Raw genomic sequence first — 25,612 nt, forward strand, 5'->3', positions numbered from 1 at the left:
ATTACGTATTTTAAATTATGTCTTTGTACATCTTAATCTTAGGGTTTAATGAATGGTATAATTCTACAAACAACACTCATTATGAGTACGAACCTCAAAAAATGCTTTATTACCTTTGGATCTCTTAAAAAGAGTGACTTCTGGATAAAAGAATGGACATCTTCTATAGAAGGATAATGGAGAAGCAGTCCAAGGCAAGTCTGATAGTTACTGGCAATTACTGAAGAAAATATAACAAATAGAAGTGTTTTATTTACATAATTTATGCACATTTTATATACACTTACTAGAATATTTGCAAGCCTTTACTAACTGCAGCACAAAGTGAAATGATGAACTAAAATGCAAGGAGTTGAAGAGTTTTGGACAACTGTTTTGTTTGGGCAGGAAAATATTTTGCATCATTTTCTTTACACGAATGACAAAGTATTGGGTTTGTGATGCCGTATTTACAAAACAGGTTTACTTAAAAATATTGCACTTTACACAATCAACAGAGATAAGTGAGTGCAATAGAAAAATCATGGAATACAATCACAGGTTTTCCCCAAAATCTTAGGGCCCTTCATCATATTTTGTTTAGATATTCCATGACAATATTTCAGCACCGGCTATTAATGCACTGTATTGAAAGCACTTTGTTGAAAACATAAAGTAGTAGGAAAAACATTCAAGACAATATTATGCATTCTAACTGACTAGTCGCATACTTTGTCATTGTAGACCTTGATATTTAAAAATCAAGAGCAAAAGAAGCATGTGATTGAAACAAATAATTCTATTCTACTGTGAGAACCACTTCATCATCCTCACTTCCTTTCTGATCCGACAGCTTGTAATTTCATACATCTGGTTTCATTTGTGAAGCACTTGCTTATCGTGCTCACTCTTCCATAATACTTTTGTTCTCTTGTGACCATTTACTGTACTTTTTGTGAAAGTCATTAAAGCCAAAAACACATGGCACATTAATAATGTAAGTTAGTGCTTTCTGAGTGCTAAACCACACAGTACTGCATCTTTACAAAACTTAGATGATCATAGTTTACTTATGATCTTGACATTTTAAAGCAATATTAATAAAACAGCAATTGAATCGGTCAGAAGCATGTTTTGATATTTAATCTGCAAAACATCTGGAGTATTTGTAAATATAATATTGCCTAAGGTAATTTAATTAAAGCAATAAAATATCAATCTTTATTAAGGTCTGCTTTTAATCGTGTTCTCTTGGAATATAAACACATCAGACAAAAACTATGCCATGTTTATAAAAGGACATGCAGGGACTGAGTATTTGTATCAGATTGCAATGATGGTTTAGTCACAAGGTGGCAGTCTTCCACATAACAATGCACATCGGTTTCTTTATATCTACTTTTCCAACAGATATGAATTTTGACCAGGTAATAGCAACTTTCGTAGATACATAGTTATTGAGCGATTATCACATTATTTTCTCAATTTTAATCTTTTTTTCCCCATGAGCCTAATCAAGGAAATAGATGGGTAAGTGTCAGATTGGATTGAAAAAAAATATTGGCTTACAGTCAGAAAATGGCACGTCATGATAAATGGTTATTCCTCAGACTGGAGGATAGTTGACAGCAGAGTTTCCCAAGCGTTAGTGCTAAGGCCATTTGCTTTTAATATATTTGAATAACTTGAATTTTGGAATATAGAGTAAAAATTACAAGCCTGGATGTGTGGCAATCGGTTAGTGATCAAATGAAAAAGGATGTTGGTAAGCTAGCAGAATACGTTGAAAGGCGACTATTGGAATTTAATACAGAGTAGTGTGAGCTGATATAAAATGGAGAGGGTGAAGGAATATAGACTTAATGGGACAATTGTAAAGAATGTGAAGGAACGCAGAGACCTCGAGGTTCATATGCAAAGATTGAAAGTGGCATGGCATATTGAGAGAGAACCTAGCAACGCATGTCAGATCCTGGGTTCATAAATGGATGCAATGTTTACAAATGCATGTAAGTTTAGATTTCTGAAGCTCTGGGTAGGGCATCACCAGACAACTGGTTTTGGTCATCACACTTAGGAAGGATCCAAAGGCGTTTGAGCATATAGAGAAGATTTAACAGGATAGTCCTTATAAAAATGAATTATGTTACAAGTTTGGAGAATTTGAGGTTGTTTCCTTTTGCTCAAAGATCAATTGTGGGGAGATTTGATAGAGATAGATTTATAAAGTTGGCATGGAAACTGGCTCCTCGGCCCAACTCGAACATGCCGTCCAAGATACCCAATCTGAGCTAGTTTCATTTGCCTGTGTCTGGATCAAATCCCTCTAAATCTTTCCTATCCATGGACTGATCCAAATGTCTTTTAAATGTTATTACTGCACCTGCCTCAACTGCTTCTCTGGCAAATCATTCCATTTTCCCACCATGCTGTGTGTGGAAAAATTCCTCCTCAAGTTCGTATTGCCTCATCTTTTGCCTCTCACCTTAAACCAATGTCCTCTGGTTCTTGATTCCCGTACCCTAGGTATTCACTGTCTATTTCCCTCATGATTTTATACACCTACATAAGATCACCTCTGAGCCTCCTGTACTCCAAGGAATAAAGTCCTAACCTCCCCAACTTCTCTCTCAGTTCAGGTCCTGGCAAGATCCTCGTAAATCTTCTTCTGGATTCTTGCCAGTTTAATGGAACCTTTCCTATAGCTGGGAGACGAAAACTGCACATAATACTCCAGATCCGACCTCACAAATATTTGTGCAACTGTAACTTAATGTTTCATCTTCGGAAGAGGAGTTCAGGATCGAAACATCGCCTATGCATTCCTGATTCTGATGCCTGACCTGCTGAGTTGCTTTGTGTTTTGCTTAAGATTCCAGCATCTGAAGTTCTAATTTCTATACTCAACGCCATGACTGATGAAGGCCAGCGTGCCAAAAGCAGCTTCACCACCCTATGTACCTGCGGTGTCACTTTCAGGGAACTACATACTTGGACTCCTAGATCTCTCTGCTCTGCAACACACCAGGGCACTGCCATTCACAGTGTGGTCCTGCCTTGGTTTAGCCTAAAATGCAACAGTTCACATTTATCTGAATCTGCAATGTACAAGATAGACAGATTTAGATTAGGTGGAGAAAAACAAACTGTTCCCATAAACAAATGGTACTAAGACTAAAACTAAATACTAATACTAAAACTAATGGTTCTAAACGCAATATTTTATGGGCAGTGGATCCTTGGGGATGTGAGGATTTTGTTTTAAAACACAGTGAATGCAATGGTCCTGAACTCACCAGCGATGAGGGCGGTGGAAAAGACAATCAATGATTTCAATTGGAAACTGGACATGTGCTTGTAGGAAATCAACTTGAAGGCTATAGGCATAGACTGGGAGGAAGTGATTGACATGATTTTCATTCCAAGAGCTGGCAAGGATTTTTTCTGGCAACGTGTGATGCTGCCTTTTCGGATCTAATACTTAACTTCTTTTGCATGACGTGGTTGGATTGCTTTTTCTTTTGTCTTAGCTCGAGAAAAGGCGGTATAACTGTAATTGAAGATACACCTGAAATCCTAATTTCAGATAAAATTGCTTCATTTGCTGTCTTATTGAAAATTTCCATTTTCTAATGGTCAATGTTCCTTAAAGGAACCGCCAAAACAAATTAATAACTCAACCAATCAAAATGCAGAGTACCCAATCTTAGATTGCCTGCGCCTTAGTTGGGTTTACCACAAACCTATTTAAAAAAAAGACATTGTTCTGAGAGTGAATTCCCAGAACATGTAACATTGTTGCTAACTTGTTCTGGCCAGTCTCCAAGTAGATTAGAGACACCTATTTTTACTTCACAATTCTTTTCACACGCTTCTTGAATTTCCTGTTTGATGCCATCCCTACATTACCAGCACCCTTGGTGCTTCTTAGCTCTACCCAGACAGACATTTCATCTCGATTTTCTGATATCCTTTGCTCTTCTTTCATACTTTACTAACAATGCCACCCACAAATAATTTTTCTTTTTTGACTACCCATTTCTAAACAATGAATACCCAGAGAAATTCAGCTTCAGCACTGGTCTCTCTGGAGCCATGTCTCTGAAAATGCAATTATACTTTGTCCATTTCCAACAATTTATGCATATAACACAAAGATTTTACTTAAGATATCTTACAATTCTTATCTTATCATTGGAGTCATATGAAAGTATTATCAATGTGAATATACTTACAGACATCCCTTATGTATAACACCATTGCTAGAAAAATATAATCAACTAAATCCAGGGTGACACTGTCAGCAAATAACGTATCCCAGATCACCAAAAGGTCCTGAAGGGGAAATTCTCTTCCGAACAAAAGTCTGACCCATCGTCTGTAAAAGCGAAACAAGAATAACGTCAGCTATGCAGACTACATTGCAGAGATGTTCAATACGTCATGAAATGTGTTCAATATGTCACAGAGAGTGGTGAATCTCTGGAACTCTCTGCCACAGAAGGTAGTTGAGGCCAGTTAATTGGCTATATTTAAGAGGGAGTTAGATGTGGTCATTGTGGCTAAAGGGATCAGGGGGTATGGAGAGGAGGCAGGTACAGGATACTGAGTTGGATGATCAGCCATGATCATATTGAATGGCGGTGCAGGCTCGAAGGGCCGAATGGCCTACTCCTGCACTTATTTTCTATGTTTCTAGGAAAGAATGGGGCAAAGGCAACCTTTACCAACATTGATAATTTAAATTGTACCTTTTAGTATATTCTCCACTAAACCTTTACTTGTGCTGAAAGTTAAGATCTTAACTATGGTTTATTTTCCAATTCTTATCAGTGTCTATTCTAGTATTAAGCAATGTTTCAGAAAGAACTGCAGATGTTGGAAAAATCGAAGGTAGACAAAAATGCTGGAGAAACTCAGCGGGTGAGGCAGCATCTATGGAGCGAAATAATAGGTGGCGTTTCGGACAGGTCTCGACCAGAAACGTCACCTATTCCTTCGCTCCATAGATGCTGACTCACTTGCTGAGTTTCTCCAGCATTTTTGTCTACCTAGTATTAAACAAAGTGCCTGATTCTATTAAATGACAATGGTACTGTACAAGGTTATTTAAAAGACTGACAAAGCCATTCATGCAAATCGATTTTGAATCGTCTTATATTTTGTTCAAATATGGTGGAATACCAACCCTTCAATGAACGTGAGATGTGCCCCAACAGTGGATATAGGTCATGCAAAAAGCCAAAGTAACAGTAGCAATATTCATTAAGTATATCTTTCACATTTGCTTCTCAATTCTGGTCGCTTGATTTGGACTGAACCTTGCCAAGCTGACAACAAAAACATACCAAATTCACCTTTTACCATCCTAGCAGCATGGTAACAGAACAATATGTGGTTGTAGACCAATCACAGCAATTACTTTTGATTAATTAGTCTATACCCAACCCATAAATTACTGAAGATATTAAAGGGCATGTCCCACTTTCACGACCTAATTCACGACCTCTGCCGAGTTTGCCCTTGACTCATACTCGCAGCATGGTGGTCACGAGGTCGTAAGAGGCCGTAGGTAGGTCGTAGTAGGCTGTGATGCTAGTCATAGGTACTCGTGGCATCAAGTAGGTCGGGGTATTTTTTTCTAGCATGATGAAAAATGTCCACGAGTAAAAAAGGTCGTGAAGTAGGTGGTGAAAGCCCTTTAGAAAGCCTTTTTTCAGCTGATCGTGTTACAATTGCCATGCCTCATGAATAAAACCACTCATACGATATCACAAATTATTTTCTAAATGTAATCCATCTAATTTGGTTCCATGTGGACCAATGCCAATTGCTTCCATCAATTTCACAAAGGGCCCATTCCACAAACTGACCGTCAATTAAATGAAAAATCAAAGAACAGCTAGAAATCTAAAATAAAAATAAAAACTGCTGGAAACATCCTGCAGGTCCTGCAGTATATATCGACGGAAAAAAAGAGTGAATGGTGCAAGTTGAAAACCTTCCTTTAAAACTGGGAAAGGCAGAAAAACAAATTACATTTAAATTGCAGAAAAGATTGGGTAGAGGGTGAGGGACATACACAGCAAAGGGAACTTTTAAAATGGGTGAGTTCAGGGTTGCTGAGGGATAAGTTGAGGAAGTCATAGCTTAAAGGAGAAGAATATAAACAGCCAGTGAGGCTACATTAAAGGAGAGAAACAAAACTGAGCTAATACCACAGATTGTTGACCTGCAGTATATTTGCAGACCCAGGTTTGTTTGCAAAAAGTGCCAGGTGCCTTACAACGCTTGCAGCGCCGGAGACCCGAGTTCGATCCCGACTACAGGTGCTGTTTGTACGGAGTTTGTACCTTCTCCCCATGCCCTGTGACCTACGTGGGTTTGTAGGTTAGTTGGCTTGGTATGAATGTAAATTGTCCCGAGTGTGTGTAGTAGGATAGTGTTAATGTGCAGTGATCGCTGGTCGGTGTGGACTCTGGGCCGAAGGGGCTGTTTCCGCGCTATATCTGAACAGGCTAAAATAGGAAATTATGAAGCATGTGACAAGTTGTCAATCATACCACCAATTTCTCTCCATGGACTCTTGTGCAGTCCACCATTACCTTTGCCCGAAATAGTTGAAAGATAATTATTACAACCCAATTCTATTAAAATTATTGATAATCATTTTTTTCAGTAAGTTTAAGACTGCTTTCTTTTTAGATTTGGCTGTGGGCATTTGGCAGCAGTGTGTTCCTTTGATTCATGATTATGGTGCAGGTCCAGGAGCAAAGAAAAAAATCTAGCTGCGCAGAGGATCTGGATGCACTTGACATGCGGACCATGTGCCCTACGTGGATAGGATAGGTTTGGAGGAATACGGGCCAAATGCTGACAGGTGGGGCTAGTGTAGATTGGTCATGTTGGTCGGTGTGAGCATGTTGGGCCGAAGGGCCTGTTTCTACACGGTATGTCTCAATGACTATCGATGACACTCAGGTTTACACAAGGGATGGCTGGCGTAAATAACTTGGTTCATTTGAACCGTGACTAGCTTTATTTAAAATGATAAATGTTTGGAAGTGGTTTATTTTTTTTAAACTTTATATTATAAAATTAAGTTTAATTAGTTTAAGTTATTTCTAAGTAAATGGATTATTTTATATTAGGGAATTTTGAGGGAGCAGGGCTTCTGGATCTGCATAAGGTCTAGATACTGCTCACAAAACCATTTGCCCTGTGGTTTGGCCATCTCGAACAGTATTCTGATTTATTTAGGTGGGGGGGAGTGGGGGTAGGAAGAGGGAAAATGAATAGGAACAGTGGGAAGATTCAAATGCATTTCCCTGGTGAGCCAGACAGCAAGATGCCTTTTTAAACAAAGGTAGAAGTGGGTCATATCCTCTCAAAGAAAAACTTTAAATTTCTGCATTTAACAGTACATACGGTTCCTCGTCCAAATAATATGTACTACTTTAGTAAAAAAAACTGTGAAAGCTATCCTTGTTACTTTGACAGTAAATTATGAGCCAGTTTTTTGTCACAATTAAGTAAACAAAGAGGTTAACCATTCAAAGATGTAACTATTATTTTGTCAGGGAACTGTAGTTCCTGGAATCCCATGTAGGAGATTAGAAAATGCAGGTCTGAAGCGCTCAGTGTTTAAAGACTTATTATCCATTTCTAAAAATCACATTGCCTTTTTGGGCAGAGATATACTTAGTTGTTAACGCATCCTATTGAATTTCTCTGTGTTTTTTTCATATTTTGAAATCTGACAGAAAATTAAGATTGAATCTAATTAGTGTGAAGGTCAGGAAATGCATGCTAGATGTATCAGTTTTATACTTTGCTTACAAACATTTCCTGCTATTGCTCATCATAAAAATCTGATAGTATTCCAGGCAATACATCAGGGCCAATGATTTGCCAGTGATGGAATGTAAAACAGACCATTATCTGATGTACCATGTTAAAAATAAACATACACATTTCCTGTCTCGTTATCACTCTTGATACTTTCCATATGCTCAACCTTTATAATTATTAAAGACATTCTAACAGTAAACAGTAATTGGGAACTAGCACTCAAGAATGAAAAGCAGCAACTGGATGTCAGCAGCTATCCCTTAAACAAATTGAATCAAAAACATATACATTAAGAATCCTTTTGGTCTTCGTTAGGGCTGTCACTTCCTAGTTAGTGTAAATTAATTAAAAATATAATACTACTTGGATCTCTCTTTTAGAGCGTAGAATTGTTGAATAGTAATCATGTTGCATGGTGTAACAATGATGATGATTTCCAGCATGCTACCTTAAGCATAAATAACACTCAGCAAGCACAGGTTGTTCTGCGACTAATCTAGGCATTATAACCTAAAATCTGAATCTACAGGAGACATTGAAAATTGCTGCTCTTATTAACTGAAGCAAACTAAAACACAAACCTTGGGGCTAGACTGATTTGAAGATTTTAAATGTAAGGTCATCAAGTTATGGAGAGGAAAATAGCAGGTGACAACTGGGGTTAATGTTCTCCTTCATCGAATAGTCGCGAGGCTGGAAACTGGAAGTATCCTGAGCTAATTCTGCTACCAACATCATCTATTGCGACAAGTGGTGGCTTCCACTGATTGTCGCCGGAAGCTTGCGTCCTTTTCAGGACGGACGATGACAGCGAGGTCAACATTTGAAACAAGATGGACACGAAAAGAAAAAGTTCAAATAGTGAAGTGATGGCGCAGACGACATGCTGATGATCCAAATTAGATGGATTACCACCCAAGAAATAATGCTAAAAACTGCCAACAATCAATGTGAGGGATGATGTTATTGAGTTAAAGACATAATGTTGTGAATCTAATCATGGACAGTGTACAAAATACCGAATCAGCACACTGTTTGGATTCCATCTTCTCTCACTTTGATATAACCTTATTCGATCATACAAAATTAATTACATTCAACCAATATAGAAAGTGAGCAATATAAAAGGTAAGCATTTGTGTTCACATGCAAAAATAACAGCAATCAATCTAAAGTATATGTATTGGTAGAATAGTGAGTGCCTTAGAAAACTGATGAAAGTTGAAAGTGTGCCAGAAAAAAGGAGATACGAATTAAGGAAAATGTTGCACATATCCAGTTTTAATCATCACCAAGTTTTAAAATTACTATTTTTGTCCTCACATCCAATTCATTAATGAATACGATTTCTAGTTTGCTACCATAACAATTGTTCAGCAATTGGCAGATCTGCAGGAAGCAGATTTAGCAGGTTGCTCTGGGAATATGTTGAAATATATGAATAGCTGTTTGAACTGTCATCTGAAATCTTCTTTTGCCCACAAGGCATAATGAGTAGGAATATCAGAATATATTATTTGAAATTAAAAGTTTCTTTTAAGAACAATATGTTGTTAAAATGTTGCCTCAAGTAATGCCATGGGAGATCCGCCAGCCATACGTTATAGATAATATAACAGTGTAAATCTGATGCAGGTGATAAAAGTTATTTAATGTGCATTTTCCAAAAGCAGCTGAAACTAAAAACACTTTTAAACTTTTGTAATTATTTAAATTTATTGTAATAGCTTTTAAAAGTTTCTCCCAGACATTTAATAAACAATTGAAAAACCCTCGAACGCAGAGTGCCATCTAAGGCAGAAAGCTTATTCCAGGAGTGGAGACTCTGCTGAATGTCATTTGAGGTCTCACCATATCCTGCTGCCTGACTCCAGAATTAGAAGGACAAAGATGCCACACGACCCGACCATATAATCAGGGATAGTACAGGAGTAGAGTCCAAGCGGTGGACTGAATCAAACATGAAACAATCCATTAATAAACTGGTATAACTTGCACTTAATTGCCAAGTGAGCACCAACGTAGTTAAATGCAAAGTAATACATTTTAGTAGGTTAATACTTCTTTGCAATCAAACATCTAAATAGGGTAGTGGAACAGATTTCTGGAGCTACAAATCCAGAGATGTCTTAAAATAATGACATGTTAGTAAGAAAACCACACAAAACATTGGTTTATTTATGGAGATTAAGAAAAGTAAAACACTAAATTGTATTGATCTTGTAAACTGGTACTGAACCTTGGTTAGACCACACACGTGGTACTATCCTTTTATTATATTTTTCCATATTATAAAAATGGACCTGAATAAGGTGCAGAAGAAATGTAATAAAATGGTACTAGACTGAGAGGTTACAAATATCATGGAACACTAACTAGATTTATTTCTAAAAAGAATGTGGTGTATCTTGCTGGATGTACCAAAGGAGTACATAAGATTATGGAAGATTTTGATAGTGAATATTGAAATTGCGAATAAAATAAAGTATTTTATTGCAAACTTTGAAGTATTTCTCCAATAAAGTCTTGCCCATTGAAGAACTGGGCTCGGAACTTTTGTGTTATATTTCACCCTGATGCCATTTGTCTTCTGTGTTGCACGCAAAGATTGCCATGTGTTACCTTTCGTATTCAGGCAGTACTGATAGAGAATGCACCATAGTGCAAAATAGCATTTGATTGTTAGCACCTTAATCCTAATGGTTGTTATGGCAGCAGCTCCATCGTAGCACTCTCTTCACTGTAAGAGACCTCACTTACTCATCTCTATGGCATTTATATCCCTCTCCATGCTAAGCTTCTCTTACGCCGTTTACTCCCAATCACCTCCATCCTTCGTAACCAATTCCCGTCCAACGTTTTCCTTTACCTTCATGATAGCTAATGTGATACCACTTCCCATCAGGCAATATGTCAATAACATTGTAGCTGATGGCTTTGTAAGTATCTACTATCACTGAGCACACAAATTGACACAAAGTGTTGAAGTAACTCAGCGTGTCAGACTAACATCTCTGGAGAACATGGATAGCAAACATTTTGGGTTGGGACCCTTATCTGGCCTTTTTTCCAACCATTTGCCAATCGAAAACCCCCTTTTCCCAACATGTCAACGTATAATCTACTACACTTTGGCCTGCCTCTTATCTTATCCAGCTTTCTTCAGCATCTCTGGAGAAGGGTCTCGACTGGGAACGTCACCCAGTCCTTCTCTCGAATGATGTCCAGCTTTTTGTGAGAATCTCTGGAGGACATGGTTAGGGGCAATTCGGGTCGAGACCCTTCTTCAGACTTTATTACAGTCGGCAAAAGATATTTGTTTAAGCAAAATATTAGTTGCATTAGGTGACATTTAACTTATTTTAACACCAGTTTGCTTTTAATGGAAATTATAAGGCATTATTTAGAAGTCAGTGGTAATTTTTCAAAATTGTTTTTAATTATGTTTTGACGCGAGGTTATAATATTTAACACTTAATGTTGACTACCTGTAAATTGCTGACTGAGACCTGCTTAGTTTGACAGTTCACATAATGGTATTAATAGAAGTTCTGAAATGGCAGGCCGTGTGTTTCCCTGGCTACCTTTGTGTTCCATAATACTCTTGCTGATAACAAAGGCTCCAATGATGGGATGGTAATTCACTAATTAACTATAGCTTTTGTTGAGAACCACAACATTTAACTGTGCAGGAGAAAGTGCAAATGTTGTTCTTTCAAGTCCCTGTGAACTAAGTATGCTGTGAAGGCTGGCTCTGCCTAGGTTCTTTCTAATTATTCCAATTATCATGGCACACTATGAAAACTTGATTAATAACACTGAAGATATTGTTGTGGCAATTAGCCATATGGTTATGGGACTTTATTCTGTCACGATTTGGCCATTAGCATCTACTTATGTTTGTCAGATGTACTGCATCCGTGACAAGTTGAAGTTCCGCTCACCTTGTAGAATCCCATGTGTGCCGAGTGAGAGAACACTTTATTCCTAAGAGCTCCTCGCCTGGGTAAATTTTTCATGCAGCATCCGATCTTACTAGGGACAAATGTCAAACAAGGTCTATGAGGTCCCATCAAACCAAGTGTTACTCACAAGGTAGCTTAATAAATTGCCTGTCAGCATCAAACCACGCTCAAAGAAAGAAATTGACCAGCACAATCACTGTCATTAACATGTATTTTTTCAGCATTTCACCATTTACACAGTATTCTCATGGGCTAAACTTGTTCTAATACTCCAGATGGCTATAAATAAAAAGGCAGGCAGCATTGCAGAGAAGATTTTTTTCTAAACGTAAAAAACTGCTTCATAATTATACTGTGCTGTTTACATAACCCGACAGGTAATTTTAATATCAGAGCAACAAATGGAAAAAACTGCCCCAAATCCCTCACTCTACAAAATCATCTCTGCATTACTGTCAACAGTTAGCCTACCAAACAATGTGAAGGAAATTCTGATTTGCTTTGATGTAGAAAAACTCATTTTATAGACTGCATTTATAAAATGCAAGATCTCGACCAAAGTGATGATCATCTTTCTGCCTCCACAGATGCTGCCTGACCCACTGAGTTCCTCCAATGGTTTGTTTTCAGCACCAGATTACAACATCTGCCGTCCCTTGTGTCTCCATTTTACAGACTTCATGCACCATGATGTTTTCCAATGCTGGAATACGGAACATCAAGCAAAAGTTGCAATAACCCACATAGTTGAAAAGTAAACTGGAAGTCAACTTTACTCTGCTGATAGCTAAGAAAACATATGGTTTATCAAAATAAAAATATTAAGTTCAAAATCATAACTCACTGGGTAAACAGACAAACTATAATGAGTGAACACAGAGGTCTCTTATCTTTGAGGGTAAGTTCTCAAGAGTTGGCAGTGATTCATACTAGATATGAAAAATGTTGTGCTGTCATCTAGATATGATGTAAAAATGGGTCACATCCATTATTCCCTATTATGACCCATATCCCATTAAGTATCTTTAATTTTAAGAAAATGCAGGAATAGCCAAGCAGGAATAGTTTTACAAAAGGAATGAAGAAATAAGTAATCTGAAAGTATTTTAAGGTGCCTTAATTTTTTAATTATCTGGAAAGTGATTTTGAACCAGACTTAAATTGTTTAAGTTTTAATCATTCTGATTTTTACTTTCCCCCTCCCATTTAAGGCATTTAGGCAGTTTTATAATGTTTTGGTTGCACTTCTCTGCATTTGTATTTGAGCCCTTAAGGGAGGGACCAACATTTTTCACTTGTTCACATGATGTGGACACTGGTGGCCATGTGGGCATTTGGTGTGTGTCCCCGACTGCCATCTGATTGGGTTGCAAGGTCAGAAGATGGCCAAGTATGTAAGAGTGGCATTGTTTAGTAACCAAATAAAATGTTGGTTAATCTCAGTTTTAGAGGCACTATTAAAAAATAATGGTTCTCATAAAAAATTATTTTACTCCTCACGGGTCCAATAGAAAAGGCTTTGCCTTAATAACTTCCAATGATGTAAATTAAAACTCTGCTCATACTTGAATCTCTGTGTGGGCTTGGTCCATCTTTCTAACCGCCTCCAGACATGACCCTCATATCTGGGTATTTTTTTCAGTTTCGCAAACTGTGCATTCCCCATTTGTGCTTCACAACATTGACGATTGTGTGGGCTATTGCTTGGTAATAGCTTCCTAAACTCACTACAGAACTTATATATTATTGTAGTCTGAAGGATAACCTCCGAGTTACTCCAGCACCTTATGATCATATCTGCAATTCCTTGTTTATATCTCTTATGAAATTATTTGTTTTGGGTTAAGACACAGCAAAGGGAGAGGAATGGGGACCCACATAACTGGGCTCTTGCCACTTCCCAACTGTGCTGCAATAAATGCCTGGGTTCACTCACTCTGCCTCTCATCCCTTCCCCTCTGTGACCTTCTGCTCCGTTCTAGCTCTCTTTCCAAACCACTCTCAAAATCATTAATGATATAGTTTTCTCCTCCACTTTTCACTAACCTGACTGTCCTATTCTGTCTCTCTCTCTCTTGACCTGTCCAATATTCCATTTATCTCTCTCTCTCCCTGCTCTGTTTTCTTCTCAATGTCTCCTCCAATCCTGCCCTTTTGTGTAGACATGACAGAACATTGTTATGGGAAGTGACTTTGTAAGAGCTCTTTACAAAATTCTGGATTGGATGGACACAGTAAAAATGTTCTAGGAAATCATGAATTCCTTCCCCATATCCCTACTTTTATCCTCTCTTACGATGTTCTCTAAAATCCCACTTTTTTTAATGAAGCTTTTTTTCCTCTACTTAACATTTTGAACACAATAAAACATGTAGAGTCACAGAGCTATGCGGCATGGAGACAAGTCCTTCGGTTCAACTTGTCTATGTCAACATGTTGGCATTCTGGGCTAGACTCGTTTTCCTGCATTTGGCCCATATGCTTCTAAACCTTTCCTAGCTGAATACCTGTCCAATTGATGATTTCCATACCATTCCAAAAGTCTGGCAGTTACTTTTTAATGCCATTAATTAGATTGATTTGAGATTCATAATAATCATAATTCTCTCAATCTTTCGAACCTGAGAGTTAAGCTAGCACTCCATACTATCAAATATCCTGATTTGAATACTATCATACTCCACACTATCCCTACTTCTAGTTAGCAGCGAGAAAGTAACTGCAACAAACCCATGACTGATCAACTATCCAATTTAGAAAGGGAATGTAGATGTGGAAGGGCATCCTTATTTTTTGAGTTCTGAAATAAAGGCAATTTGATAATAAAACTCGAATGGGTACTGAAGGTCAAGCAGTAAAAGATAAGTAAATCCAAATTAAACCTGGCATCAGAATAAGTGGTATAAACAAATTAAAAACTGATGTCAGGAAGTTCTTCACACAAATTGTCACATGTGTGTGTTTATAGGTTTACCGATAGAGGAATTCATCAGAGAAACATTAAGTATGAGAGGGATGCTATGAGGTACGAGTCTTAATGTATTTTTGAATTTTTCCCCTTCTTCCTTCACTACCTCAAATAATGGGGTCAAGGAAAGAGCGTTCACGTCGCGGCCCTGTTTTCACCAATCTTTCCACCACCACGCACAAGAAGGGCACAAGAATCGCAAGGCAGACACCATTGTATGCAGATGCCGAGAAGTGTGTTCAGCTCTAGCTGAACAACTTCTAATCTTGTGTGTGGACTCGATAAGAAGAAGACCTCAACTAATACCTGATAAAGGTGATTTAATTGAGTCTAAATTACATACCATTCAGAAACCTCCGATCAAAACTTAAGCTATCAGCTATTATTTCCAATAATTAAAAAAATAGTATAGTTGAAATTAAATATACCTAACAAATAACCTTTCTACCACACTAATGAGTTTAAAATATACCATTTTAAAACTCTACACATTTCAGTGCAGCATCAGTTGTACATGCTTGAGTTGCAGGTTAGACTTATTCCTTGAATATTCTCTAATTGTTTCCTTTGGATCTGTTTTACTAGACCCTGCAAGCAGTCTATTTATCATTTCTCTTTTCAGACTTGCTTTTATATCTAAAGCTGCAACAACCACAGAACAATCACTTTATATCACACCTTTATTACACCTGCTTCTAAATCCGAATCTGCTGGTAGCCTGCCAATGCAGTATTATTAATCAGGAAAAATTCATAACCATTGGCGCACAACAATTTCTGCTGCCTAATGAAGTCCCATAAATCACAGCTGCAACCCATCATTTTTTCTATAAAGCAAGGTCTTCTTTCTGACAAAATGGATATTTTGCCTCAACACCAATTCTACAAATAACTTGAGCACTAATATCCCTGCATCCGTTTTCCAAAATAAAATAAGCAATTATGGATATTGCTGTCTGACTTCTGCCTTCCTATTCCAAACCTGCAACATAAAAAGTGCTTTTTCTTTGAAACAATTGCCATTAATCAAAGCAGTGAGAGCTACTTCTAGTCAGGCCAAACCCACCACCATGCTTGGTAATACATCAAAGTGTCTTTTGTCAAATATGCTAAACAAACCTAAACAGACTGTCTTCACCAACCTGATATGATTCTCACAAGATGTTACAAATAAAAAAGTGCTTTGTAAGTGGAATGTGTTTCTTTATAATTAATAAAGAATAAATGAAAGTGTCATAAAAGTGAAATGCTTTGTTTTATTTTATTGACAGAGCTATATTTAGACATACAGGTTCTTCATTTGTGGTTATTTTATTTCATATCAATCAAGCTGAAGTTTATAAACTTTCAAAGAGGTATTAATACGTAGCTGTAATGTAAATCAAGCTTAATTTAAGTTGTTGTGCAGTCTTGGCTTTTGCAGAACATATTAACTTGGATGAAAGAAACGTTGCAAGCTTCACATTTTGCTTACCTTTGCCAAGTTGCAACCAGAAAATATTTACCAATTTGGGCAGCTTTGCTGCTGGGATTCTATATAGAACCTAAAATACTTATACATAGTGTTTTGAAATGCAGTTTGTATTAGCCAATATAAAAAGAGATTATTGGAGCTTTGACAAAATGAGAGGAACAGCTAAGGAGAATTCACAAAAAATAAGATCCTTATGGCATCAAATCAGGATATTTGTGTAGACTCTCCAACATCTGCTGCTTAATACCAGCTGCTGTAGCTGATTAGAATTACCACAAATTTGTTGTTATAAAAATGCTTGGGCAACATCACTGTATTAATGGTTTATTGAGTAAATGATGAAAACCTTGAGCCAGCTGATGCATTTTACTGCAGATAAGGTTTTGTTTGAATAATCAGAGCAATTCTCACAAATGAAGGCGCGAGAGAAATAAAAAAAACATTGATAATTACTTTGCTTGAACTCAGATGCAAATCCAAGTTATTGGCCAATCCAAGTTACTGCTATCAACCTACTATATCTAATATCTTAAGATTTAACACAATACCAGAGGGAAAATAGTTGCCTTTATTTAAAATATTTAACAATCTATATTGTGTGTTAAATAAAATTAGGGTTGGATTTACACCGCCAAGCAGCATGTCTTTTATAGAAAGTGTCTGTTCATTAATTAATGAGTCATGGTGTCATACAGCACAGAAACGGAGACCTTCGGCCAAATTTGTCCAACTGAGATACCCCATCTACGCTAATCCTACCTGCCCATGTTTGGCCCATGTCCCTCTGAACCTTTCGGACTATGTACAAATGACTTCTAAATGTTGTTATAGCACCTGCCTCAAATATTCCTTTGGCAACTTGTTCCATATACTCATCCCCCTCATTGCGAAAGAATTAGCCCTTGGGTTTCTATTAAATCTTTCTCCTCTCAGCTTAAACCTATGTCCTCTGGTTCATGATCCCCCTACTCTGGGTATAAGACCCTGCATTCACCCTATCTATTCACCTCATAATTTTATACACTTCTATAAAATCATCCCTCATCTCCTGCACTCCAAGGAATAAAGTCCCAGCCTGCTCAACCTATCTGCATAGCTTACACCCTCAAGTCCTGGCAACATCCTCAAAAATCTTCTCTGCAATCTTTCCAGCTTAATGACATCCTTCCCATAGCAGGGTGACAAAAACTGAATACAATACTCCAAATGCAGCCTCACCAATGTGTTATACAATTAATTTAATTGGAATGAAATTAAGATCAGGCATGTATTTTAAAGTGCAAAACCTGCATTTAAACATATATGAACAAATATCTAAAATCTATTCAGAATCTCAGCAGTTCATTTAATCTGAAACGTAGAATACAAAATAATGGCCACTGCCATTTTATTATTTTCACCGAAATGTTAAACATTTTTATTTAAGAACAGCAACCAATGGATGAAGCATGCTAAACTACAAGTCGAACGGGTTGTTTGGATGTATGACCTCACAAATGCCTATCATTCACCAGTAATTTTCAAGAATATTGTTTTGCTTCAACTACGTCTGTGGCTGGAAATGAGTAATTTCCACTCAGTAAAGTGTAACAGGAGCCATCGCTGCAAGATATCAAAATTAAAAAAATTCAATGTACAATAGCTCTGTATTAGAGCTTCATGACACTGGTAACAGCAGCATGTATATTTGTATTTGAAGGCTTATGTCTCTAAGAAAGCAGTTGTTCCTATTGAAATTAAACAGAAAGAATGTGTTTATATCTGGATAATTCTAGAGCTGAGAGAATAGAAATGTCATAAATGAAAATCAGATCAGAGACCTGAAAAATCAAGATCAGAGACCTGCAACATTACTATTGTGTCTCCTTCCATAGATGCTGCCTGACCTGCTGAGTATTTCCAGCATTTTCTGTTTACATAAATGCAGCCTAAAAGCCGCAGCATGTTTGGAAATGGGGTTGGGCGAGTGTGATACTGGGCTCCAACTGGACCTTTACTGAAGCTGCAACTTGACCTTTACATATGAAGTCAGGATAGGGTGGCACAGTGGCGCAGCTGTAGAGTTGCTGCCTTACAGTGCCAGAGATCTGGGTTCGATCCTGACTACCGGTACTGTCTGTATGGAGTGTGCACGTTCTCCCTGTGACCACGTGAGTTTTCATCAGGTGCTCCGGTTTCTCTTTTACGCTCCAAAGATGTACAGATTTGTAGGTTAATTGGCTTTGGTAAAATTTGTAAAATTGTTCCTAGTTTGTAGTTTATTGTTGGTGCTGGTTGGCGGGGACTCAATGGGCTGAAGGGCCTGCTTTTCTAAAGTACTAAAATAAAGATAACAGAGGGATGAAGTAGCAATTGTTGGTTTGTTGATGATTGAAGCAGTGGTGTAGGAGTGGCGATATGGCTTTGACAATGATCTTTGACAATGTTCCAAATGTTGAGCAGCAGGGGAAATTATGACATTGTGCTCACTGCCACCAAGACCATTCAGGTTTGAATAGCCTAGTTTAGAGGACTGAGTGAAATGCAACCAGAGGTTTGCTGCTACACTTGTGGACTGAACAGACAGGCACAGCAAACGTGCATTTGGTTTTCCTAATCGAGAGGGGACTGCAATGATTGCAGCAAACAGACTACTGTAAATGAACTTACCTGTAAATGCTGGAATGAATACTAGGAGTTAGAAGGTAAGGAGGCAGGTGCTTGGAAGGTGCTACTGGAGTGAAAGGGTGTGATGTGATTAGGAGGGGACCAGGAAATCATAGAGGTCATGGCCCTTTCACAGTGCTAAAGAAGTTTCCAAAATGTTAAATATGGAGATTTCTGAGAAGTGTAGGTGTGGGTTGAAATACAGATTTGCTGAATTTATGGAGGCATAGGAAGGGAAGTAGCCTGGTTAACCAATTAACCTCCAGTCTGAGCAGCATCCATCAATCTTACTGTTTGGTTTCAATCTATTAACTAACTTAGTCAGTATGCTACTGTTTAATCCTGCATCGACCATGGTTTTTTTTTGAACATGCATACTGTAAACATGTACTTTTGTGAACTTCTTCAAATAATCTATATTCATATCTAATATATCCCTCTAATCCTCTGTAAAAAAAAAATCAGATTTATCCAACATAACCTCTTAAACACATCTGTGCCAGCTGCTGTTGATTAACTGATATATTTCATGGGGATGAAAGTAAGACTCTCATACAGCAAAATAGAATAAAAACACCATGCTTTTATTATTTATTGCAGAGGAAAACAATTAAAGAGCCACGTTACTGGCTGATAAATTAGTGCCCATATGTCATAACAAAAAGAACAGACGTCACTAAATATTTCATATGCCAGGCATGTGTTGGGAGTACATATCAATTGTGGATAACTTTTAAATTTGTAGGCATCCCCATGGAAATTCTAGCGTTTGAAAGCAAATCCCTGATTACAGGAAGAATGATTGTACCACAATGGAAGTTGAATCCTTGTCAAAAAAGCAGTGCATCTTCAAAAGAGTTAATCGTTATGGATGACCTGACTTACAGAAATCTATCTTTCTGCAAATTCTCCCAAAGTTTTTCCAAGCATTTTCAAGACAGTAATAATAATAATAAAGTGCTTTGTGGTAATCATTAAAGAATGGTTACATTATATATGGCTTTATATTATTAGTTGTGTTAAGGTGAATAATTAATAAAATAAAATAATTATACGGTGTTTGTATGATATGATATGAGTTATTGCAGGAAACAAATGTTTCTGCCATGGAGATATAAGCTAACCGCCAGTTCTCAGGAACAGAACTTTCATGATATCCAGGGACAGCCTTTATTTCTTATTTTGAATGTGCCAACATTTTTGGTAAATGACAGCAACTCTTAACCAAATTACCATCGACTAAAGATGATTTTGATATAGGAAAGGAAAGCAAGCATGCTGAAAAACACAAACTTTCTGATCTCTGTCTGCTGACTGGATAGCATGTAATAAAAGCTTTTCACTGTAAACATAGAAAAACAGGTGCAGGAATAGGTCATTCGGCCCTTCGAGCCAGCACTGCCATTCAATATGATTGTGGTTGATCATCTAAAATCAGTACCCCGTTCCTGCTTTTCCCCCCATATCCCTTGTTTCCTTTAGCCCTAAGAGCTAAATCTAACTTCCTCTTGAAAACATCCAGTGAATTGGCCCCTGCTTCCTTCTGTGGCAGAGAATTCCACAGATTCACAACTCTCTGGGTGACAAAGTTTGTCCTCATCTCGGTCCGAAATGACCTACCCCATATTCTTAAATTTAGGTCCCTGGTTCTGGACTCCCCCAACATCAGGAACATTTTTCCTGCATCTAGTCTGTCCAATCCATTAAGAATTTAGTATGTTTCTATAAGATCTCCTCTCATCCTTCTAAATTCCAGTGAATACAAGCCCAGTCGACCCATTATTTCATCACGTCAGTCCCACCATCCCGGGAATTAACCTGGTGAACCAACGCAGCACTCCCTCAATAGCAATAATGTCCTTTCTTAAATTAGGAGACCAAAATTGCACACAATACTCCAGGTGTGCTTTCACCAGGGTCCTGTACAACTACAGTAGGACCTCCTTGCTCCTAAACTCAAATCCTCTCGCAATGGCGGCCAACATGCCATTAGCTTTCTTCACTGCCTGCTGTACCTGCATGCTTAATTTCAGTGACTGATGTACAAGCACACCCAGGTCTCGTTGCACCCCTTTTCCTAACGGGCCACCATTCAGATAATAATTTGCCTTCCTATTCTTGCCACCAAAGTGGATAACCTCACATTTATCCACATTATACTGCATCTGCCCACTCACCCAACCTATCCAAGTCACTCTGCAGCCTCAAAGCATCCTTCTCGCAGCTCACACTGCCACCCAGCTTTGTGTTATCCGCAAACCTGGAGATGGCGCATTTAATTCCCTTGTCTAAATCGTTAATATATATTATAAATAACTCGGGTCCCAGCACCGAGCCTTGCGGCACCCCACTAGTCACTGCCTGCCATTCTGAAAAGGACTCGTTAATTCCTATTCTTTGCTTCCTGTCTGCCGACCAGTTCTCTACACATGCCAATACCCTACCCCCAATACTAATGTGGGACCGTGTCAAAGGCTTTTTGAAAGTCCAGATACACCACATCCACTGGCTCTCCCTTATCCTGTTTACTTGTTACATTCTCCAAAATTTCCTGAAGATTTCAAGCATGATTTCCTCTTCATAAATCCATGCTGACTTTGACCGATCCCATCACTGCTTTCCAAATGCGATGCTATAACATTTGTAATGTCTTCTGTATGATCCTGTTGTGACTAGCACAGTGAATACATGTCCGACATCTTGTAAGAAGAGTTTATTTCCAACAACCAACAGAAACTTCTAAAAGGTCACTTGACCTCAGTCACGAGGTACAAGCACACTCGCCAGCTTCTACTCCTGGCCTCAAGGGGCGCTGACATTACATCTCCCCCTTCAACGTTGGGGTCATAAATTTAACCTTTAATCAATTTAATGTGGATAACAAATTATTTTCAATACTAATATTGATGACAAATACAAACATTACATCTCCCCCTTCAACTTTGGGGTTTCATTTACATGTACGTCCATGGCATATAAATGAAAATACAGTACTATTAAAGCCATTTAGGTTTGGCTTTTAATTCAGCAGAACATTTGTACATTTCCCATATATTTTCCTTCAATACTCTTTTGCATTTGATTTAAATTCTGCTTATGAACTTTAATATCCACATAAAGTTTTACATTAGAATCAATTAAGGGTGCTGCTGTTTTCCACTTTAACCTGAAAACCTAGAAACCTAGGGTTCTGTCTCGTTGCCTCTCACTGCGTCTGGGAGACTGGCTCCTGCCTCTCGCTGCGTCTCGGCGCATCGTGTCGTCTGGGGGACTGGCCCCTTCTGGGAGACGATTTCTTGGTTCTGGGAGACGAATTCTTGGTTCTGGGAGACGATTTCTTGCTTCTAGGAGACTGGCTCCTCCATCTAGGTTTCTCGCATCTGGGAGACTGGCTCCTCTGTCTAGGTTTCTTGCCGCGTCTGGCTACAGGTGGCCTATCCCTGGCTACAGGAGTCTATCCTAGGCTGCAGGACTATCCTGGGCTACAGGAGTCTATCCTGGGCTACAGGGTTCTATCCTGGGCTACAGGGCTCTATCCTGGGTTACAGGGCTCTATCCTGGACTGACTCTCCGCCTCATCTTGGAGACTTGCTCCATCTGGGAAGCGGACTCCCCCTTCAAAAAAAAACTTTTGTCGCTCTTTTGATTTCTGTTGCTGGCATGTACTTCATCCAACTTAACTTTCAAAGCAATATTTTTACTCTTTTGTTTCCTGCATAACTCAGCTCCTGCAGAAACTTCGGCAAATCATCTGCACTTCTTGGCTTCTTAACTTTTACTTCTTTAAATTTGTCACTTAGCGTCTTTAAACTGCTGCTCAGGTCGTGCTACGCGCAACGCTGGGCTCCTTTAAGTTCTCGAACATGGCGGCGGCCGTTATCGTCGCGCAGGCGCGGGTGAGGGGCAGCGCGGTGGGAAGGTGGCCGTGGCGGCCATTACTCCCTCTGGGAGAGGCAGTCTATGGAGACCTACGATTCCTCTGTCGGGGACTCGTGACGCCTTTTCCTCGCTGGTGATCACGATCCCCCTGCCGATCTCTGGCCATCACAGGGGGCGACCTCCTCTCCATCTCCCCCGCCCGATTGTCTGTCACGCGGGTGGGTGGAATCCACGATCAGCCGGCCTTCCGAACGGGACTTTTCGACCTGCTGGGTGAGTATGAGGAGCTGCAGGACGTGGTAGAGGCTCGTGAGGCTGATTGGCTCTGGGCCCTCCGCTGTTTGCGAGGCGAGGCCACGCGCTTACTCTTTGGGCTTGCTCTTTGACTTGGACTGTGACCTTCTCTTTTGACTGAGCATTGGGACTGGTTAACTGTCCTGGCTCCGAGCTTTCTTCTTTTTCGGCCCGCAGTCGCTCATTCTTCTTCTTCTTGCATGGAGAGTGGTCCCAGTGGTTTGAGTCCCTCCATTTTACTTCTGACACCATATAATGTTTTTGGTATGATCCTGTTGTGACTAGCACAATGAATACACATCCGACATCTTGCAAGAAGAGTTTATTTTCAACAACCAACAGAAACTTCTAGAAGGTCACTTGACCTCAGTCATGAGGCACAGGCACACTCGCCAGCTTCCACTCCTGGCCTCAAGGGGCACTGGCATTTACCCTACCCCAATATTAATGTCTTGTGTGGGACCTTGTCAAAGGCTTTATGAAAGTCCAGATACACCACATCCACTGGCTCTCCCTTATCCATTCTACTTGTTACATTTTCCAAAATTCCCAGAAGATTGGTCAAGCATGATTTCCCCTTCATAAATCCATGCTGACTTTGACCATCCCGTCACTGCATTCCAAATGCGCTGCTATAACATCTTTAATAATCCACTCAAGCATCTTTCCCACTACCGATGTAAGGCTAACTGGTCTATAATTAATCTCCCTCCTTTCTTAAAAAGTGGAGGTACATTGGCTACCCTCCAGTACACAGGAACTGATCCAGAGGCGAGTGAACATTGGAAAATGATCACCAATGCATCCACCATTTCTAGGGCTACATCCTTGAGTACTCTGGGATGCAGACCAACAGGCCCTTGGGATTTATCGGCCTTCAGTCCCAACTGTTTACCTAACATAATTTCCTAAGATTTAACTAAACTGAACGAGGACTTCTGGTACTGTTATGGCGACCTAAGACGTGCGCCATTTAACTCCGCTCCATTGAAATCGCTAAAACAGCCGATAATACATAAAAACGGAAGAAATCACTTACCGGCAGACGCTTGTTGTCGCGTAAGTGACATCATCAGAAATCGACTCCGGTATTTTAAATGACCGGTAGAAGATACCCCACAAGAAGACTTCCTACAGTTCCTAAAGGCTCTAAATCACCTCGGAAGAAACGCCCTGTGAAAACTGTGGAAAGTGAAGAAGTCTCTGAAGAAGAAGCCTCCACTTCAAGTATGGAAGCAGCTAAACATCTTTAGTGGAAGAAATCAAAACTTTACTGGGTGAGCAACTTGCGACTGTAAAGTCGGAGATCGCTGCTGGGAGAGCCGAAATCTGTGAAAAGATTGATAAGATAGATGTCCGCATAGAAGAAGTAAATGCCTCTCTGAAAGGGGAAATTAAAAGTCTCAAAACTGATATCAGCCGTAAGTTGGAACCCATTCTCGTTACATCTAAACAACATAGTGAAGCCATTCGAGAATTGGAATCTGCTACTACCGAAAATGCTCAGACAACACACAAACGGATGGCTGAACTGGAACGTATTTCTGGGCAACTTGTCAAGGTGACTGAAAAATGTCTTGATTTGGAAGGGCGTTCTAAACGCCAGAATTTAAGGATTGTTGGGGTGAAAGAAGAAAAAGAACAGGGTAGAGACCCTCGTGATTTTGCGGCCCAATTACTCCAAGATGTACTTAACCTGGATGAAAAACCCAAACTGGATCGGGCGCATAGAGCTCTGAGAACCCAGCCAGGACCCACAGCTCAACCAAGGCAACTGATTCTGAAGATACACAACTCCTACGTTTTGGACGACATCGTGAAGAAAGTTGCCAACAACAGAAATCTGAGCTTTGAAGGGAATAACATACGAATCTTCAGAGATTATCCAGCCGAAGTCGTCAAGAAAAGAGCACAGTTTACCAAGTCGAGAATCATTCTGAGGGATATACCAGATTTCAGATACGGTCTACTGTACCCAGCCAAACTGAGAGTTACATATAAAGCGAAGGAACACCGAACCGATCCGGATAAGGCATTCAAGTTTGCCCAAGATACTGCTGATTCCGTCAAGGATAAGTAACTGTCTTATTGAGTTTATCTCATGAAGAAACCTGGTCTTGATCCCTCCTCTCTCATTAACTACCGCCCAATCTCAAACCTCCCCTTTCTTTCAAAAAACCTTTTTTTTCTTTCTTTCTTTCAATAACAACTTCACTGGCTTCCCATCTCCCACCGGATCACCTACAAAATCCTGATCCTCACCTACAAAGCCCTCAACCATCTGGCCCCCCCATATCTCACTGACTTCCTCTCCCCCTACCAACCCTCACGGTCCCTCAGATCCACATCAGCCGGTCTCCTCTCCATCCACAAGTCCAACCTCCGCAGTTTTGGGGACAGAGCCATCTCCAGGGCAGCTCCCAGGCTCTGGAACTCCCTCCCCCAACTGATCCGCAATTCCGTGTCCCTCACCATCTTCCAGTCCCGCCTCAAGACCCATCTCTTCACCTCTGCCTATCCTTAGCCCCATGTCCCCCTCCCTTTTCATCTGTGCATT

At 39.3% G+C, this 25,612-nt stretch overlaps 1 protein-coding gene across 3 annotated transcripts in view; it reads right to left on the reverse strand.

Moving 5' to 3' along the window:
- The window catches only part of tbc1d5 (TBC1 domain family member 5), a 422,753-nt gene that overhangs the window by 121,619 nt on the left and 275,522 nt on the right, over window positions 1-25,612 (reverse strand). For all 3 annotated transcript variants that reach the window (XM_033050914.1, XM_033050922.1, XM_033050908.1), the window contains 2 exons: window positions 4,215-4,357; window positions 114-220 (listed from right to left, as the gene is read on the reverse strand). In XM_033050914.1, the coding sequence (XP_032906805.1) occupies window positions 114-220; window positions 4,215-4,357 (250 nt within the window). The remainder of the gene's footprint in view (window positions 1-113; window positions 221-4,214; window positions 4,358-25,612) is intronic.

The sequence above is a fragment of the Amblyraja radiata genome, chromosome 2 (genome assembly GCF_010909765.2).
Source record: "Amblyraja radiata isolate CabotCenter1 chromosome 2, sAmbRad1.1.pri, whole genome shotgun sequence".
NCBI lineage: Eukaryota > Metazoa > Chordata > Chondrichthyes > Rajiformes > Rajidae > Amblyraja > Amblyraja radiata.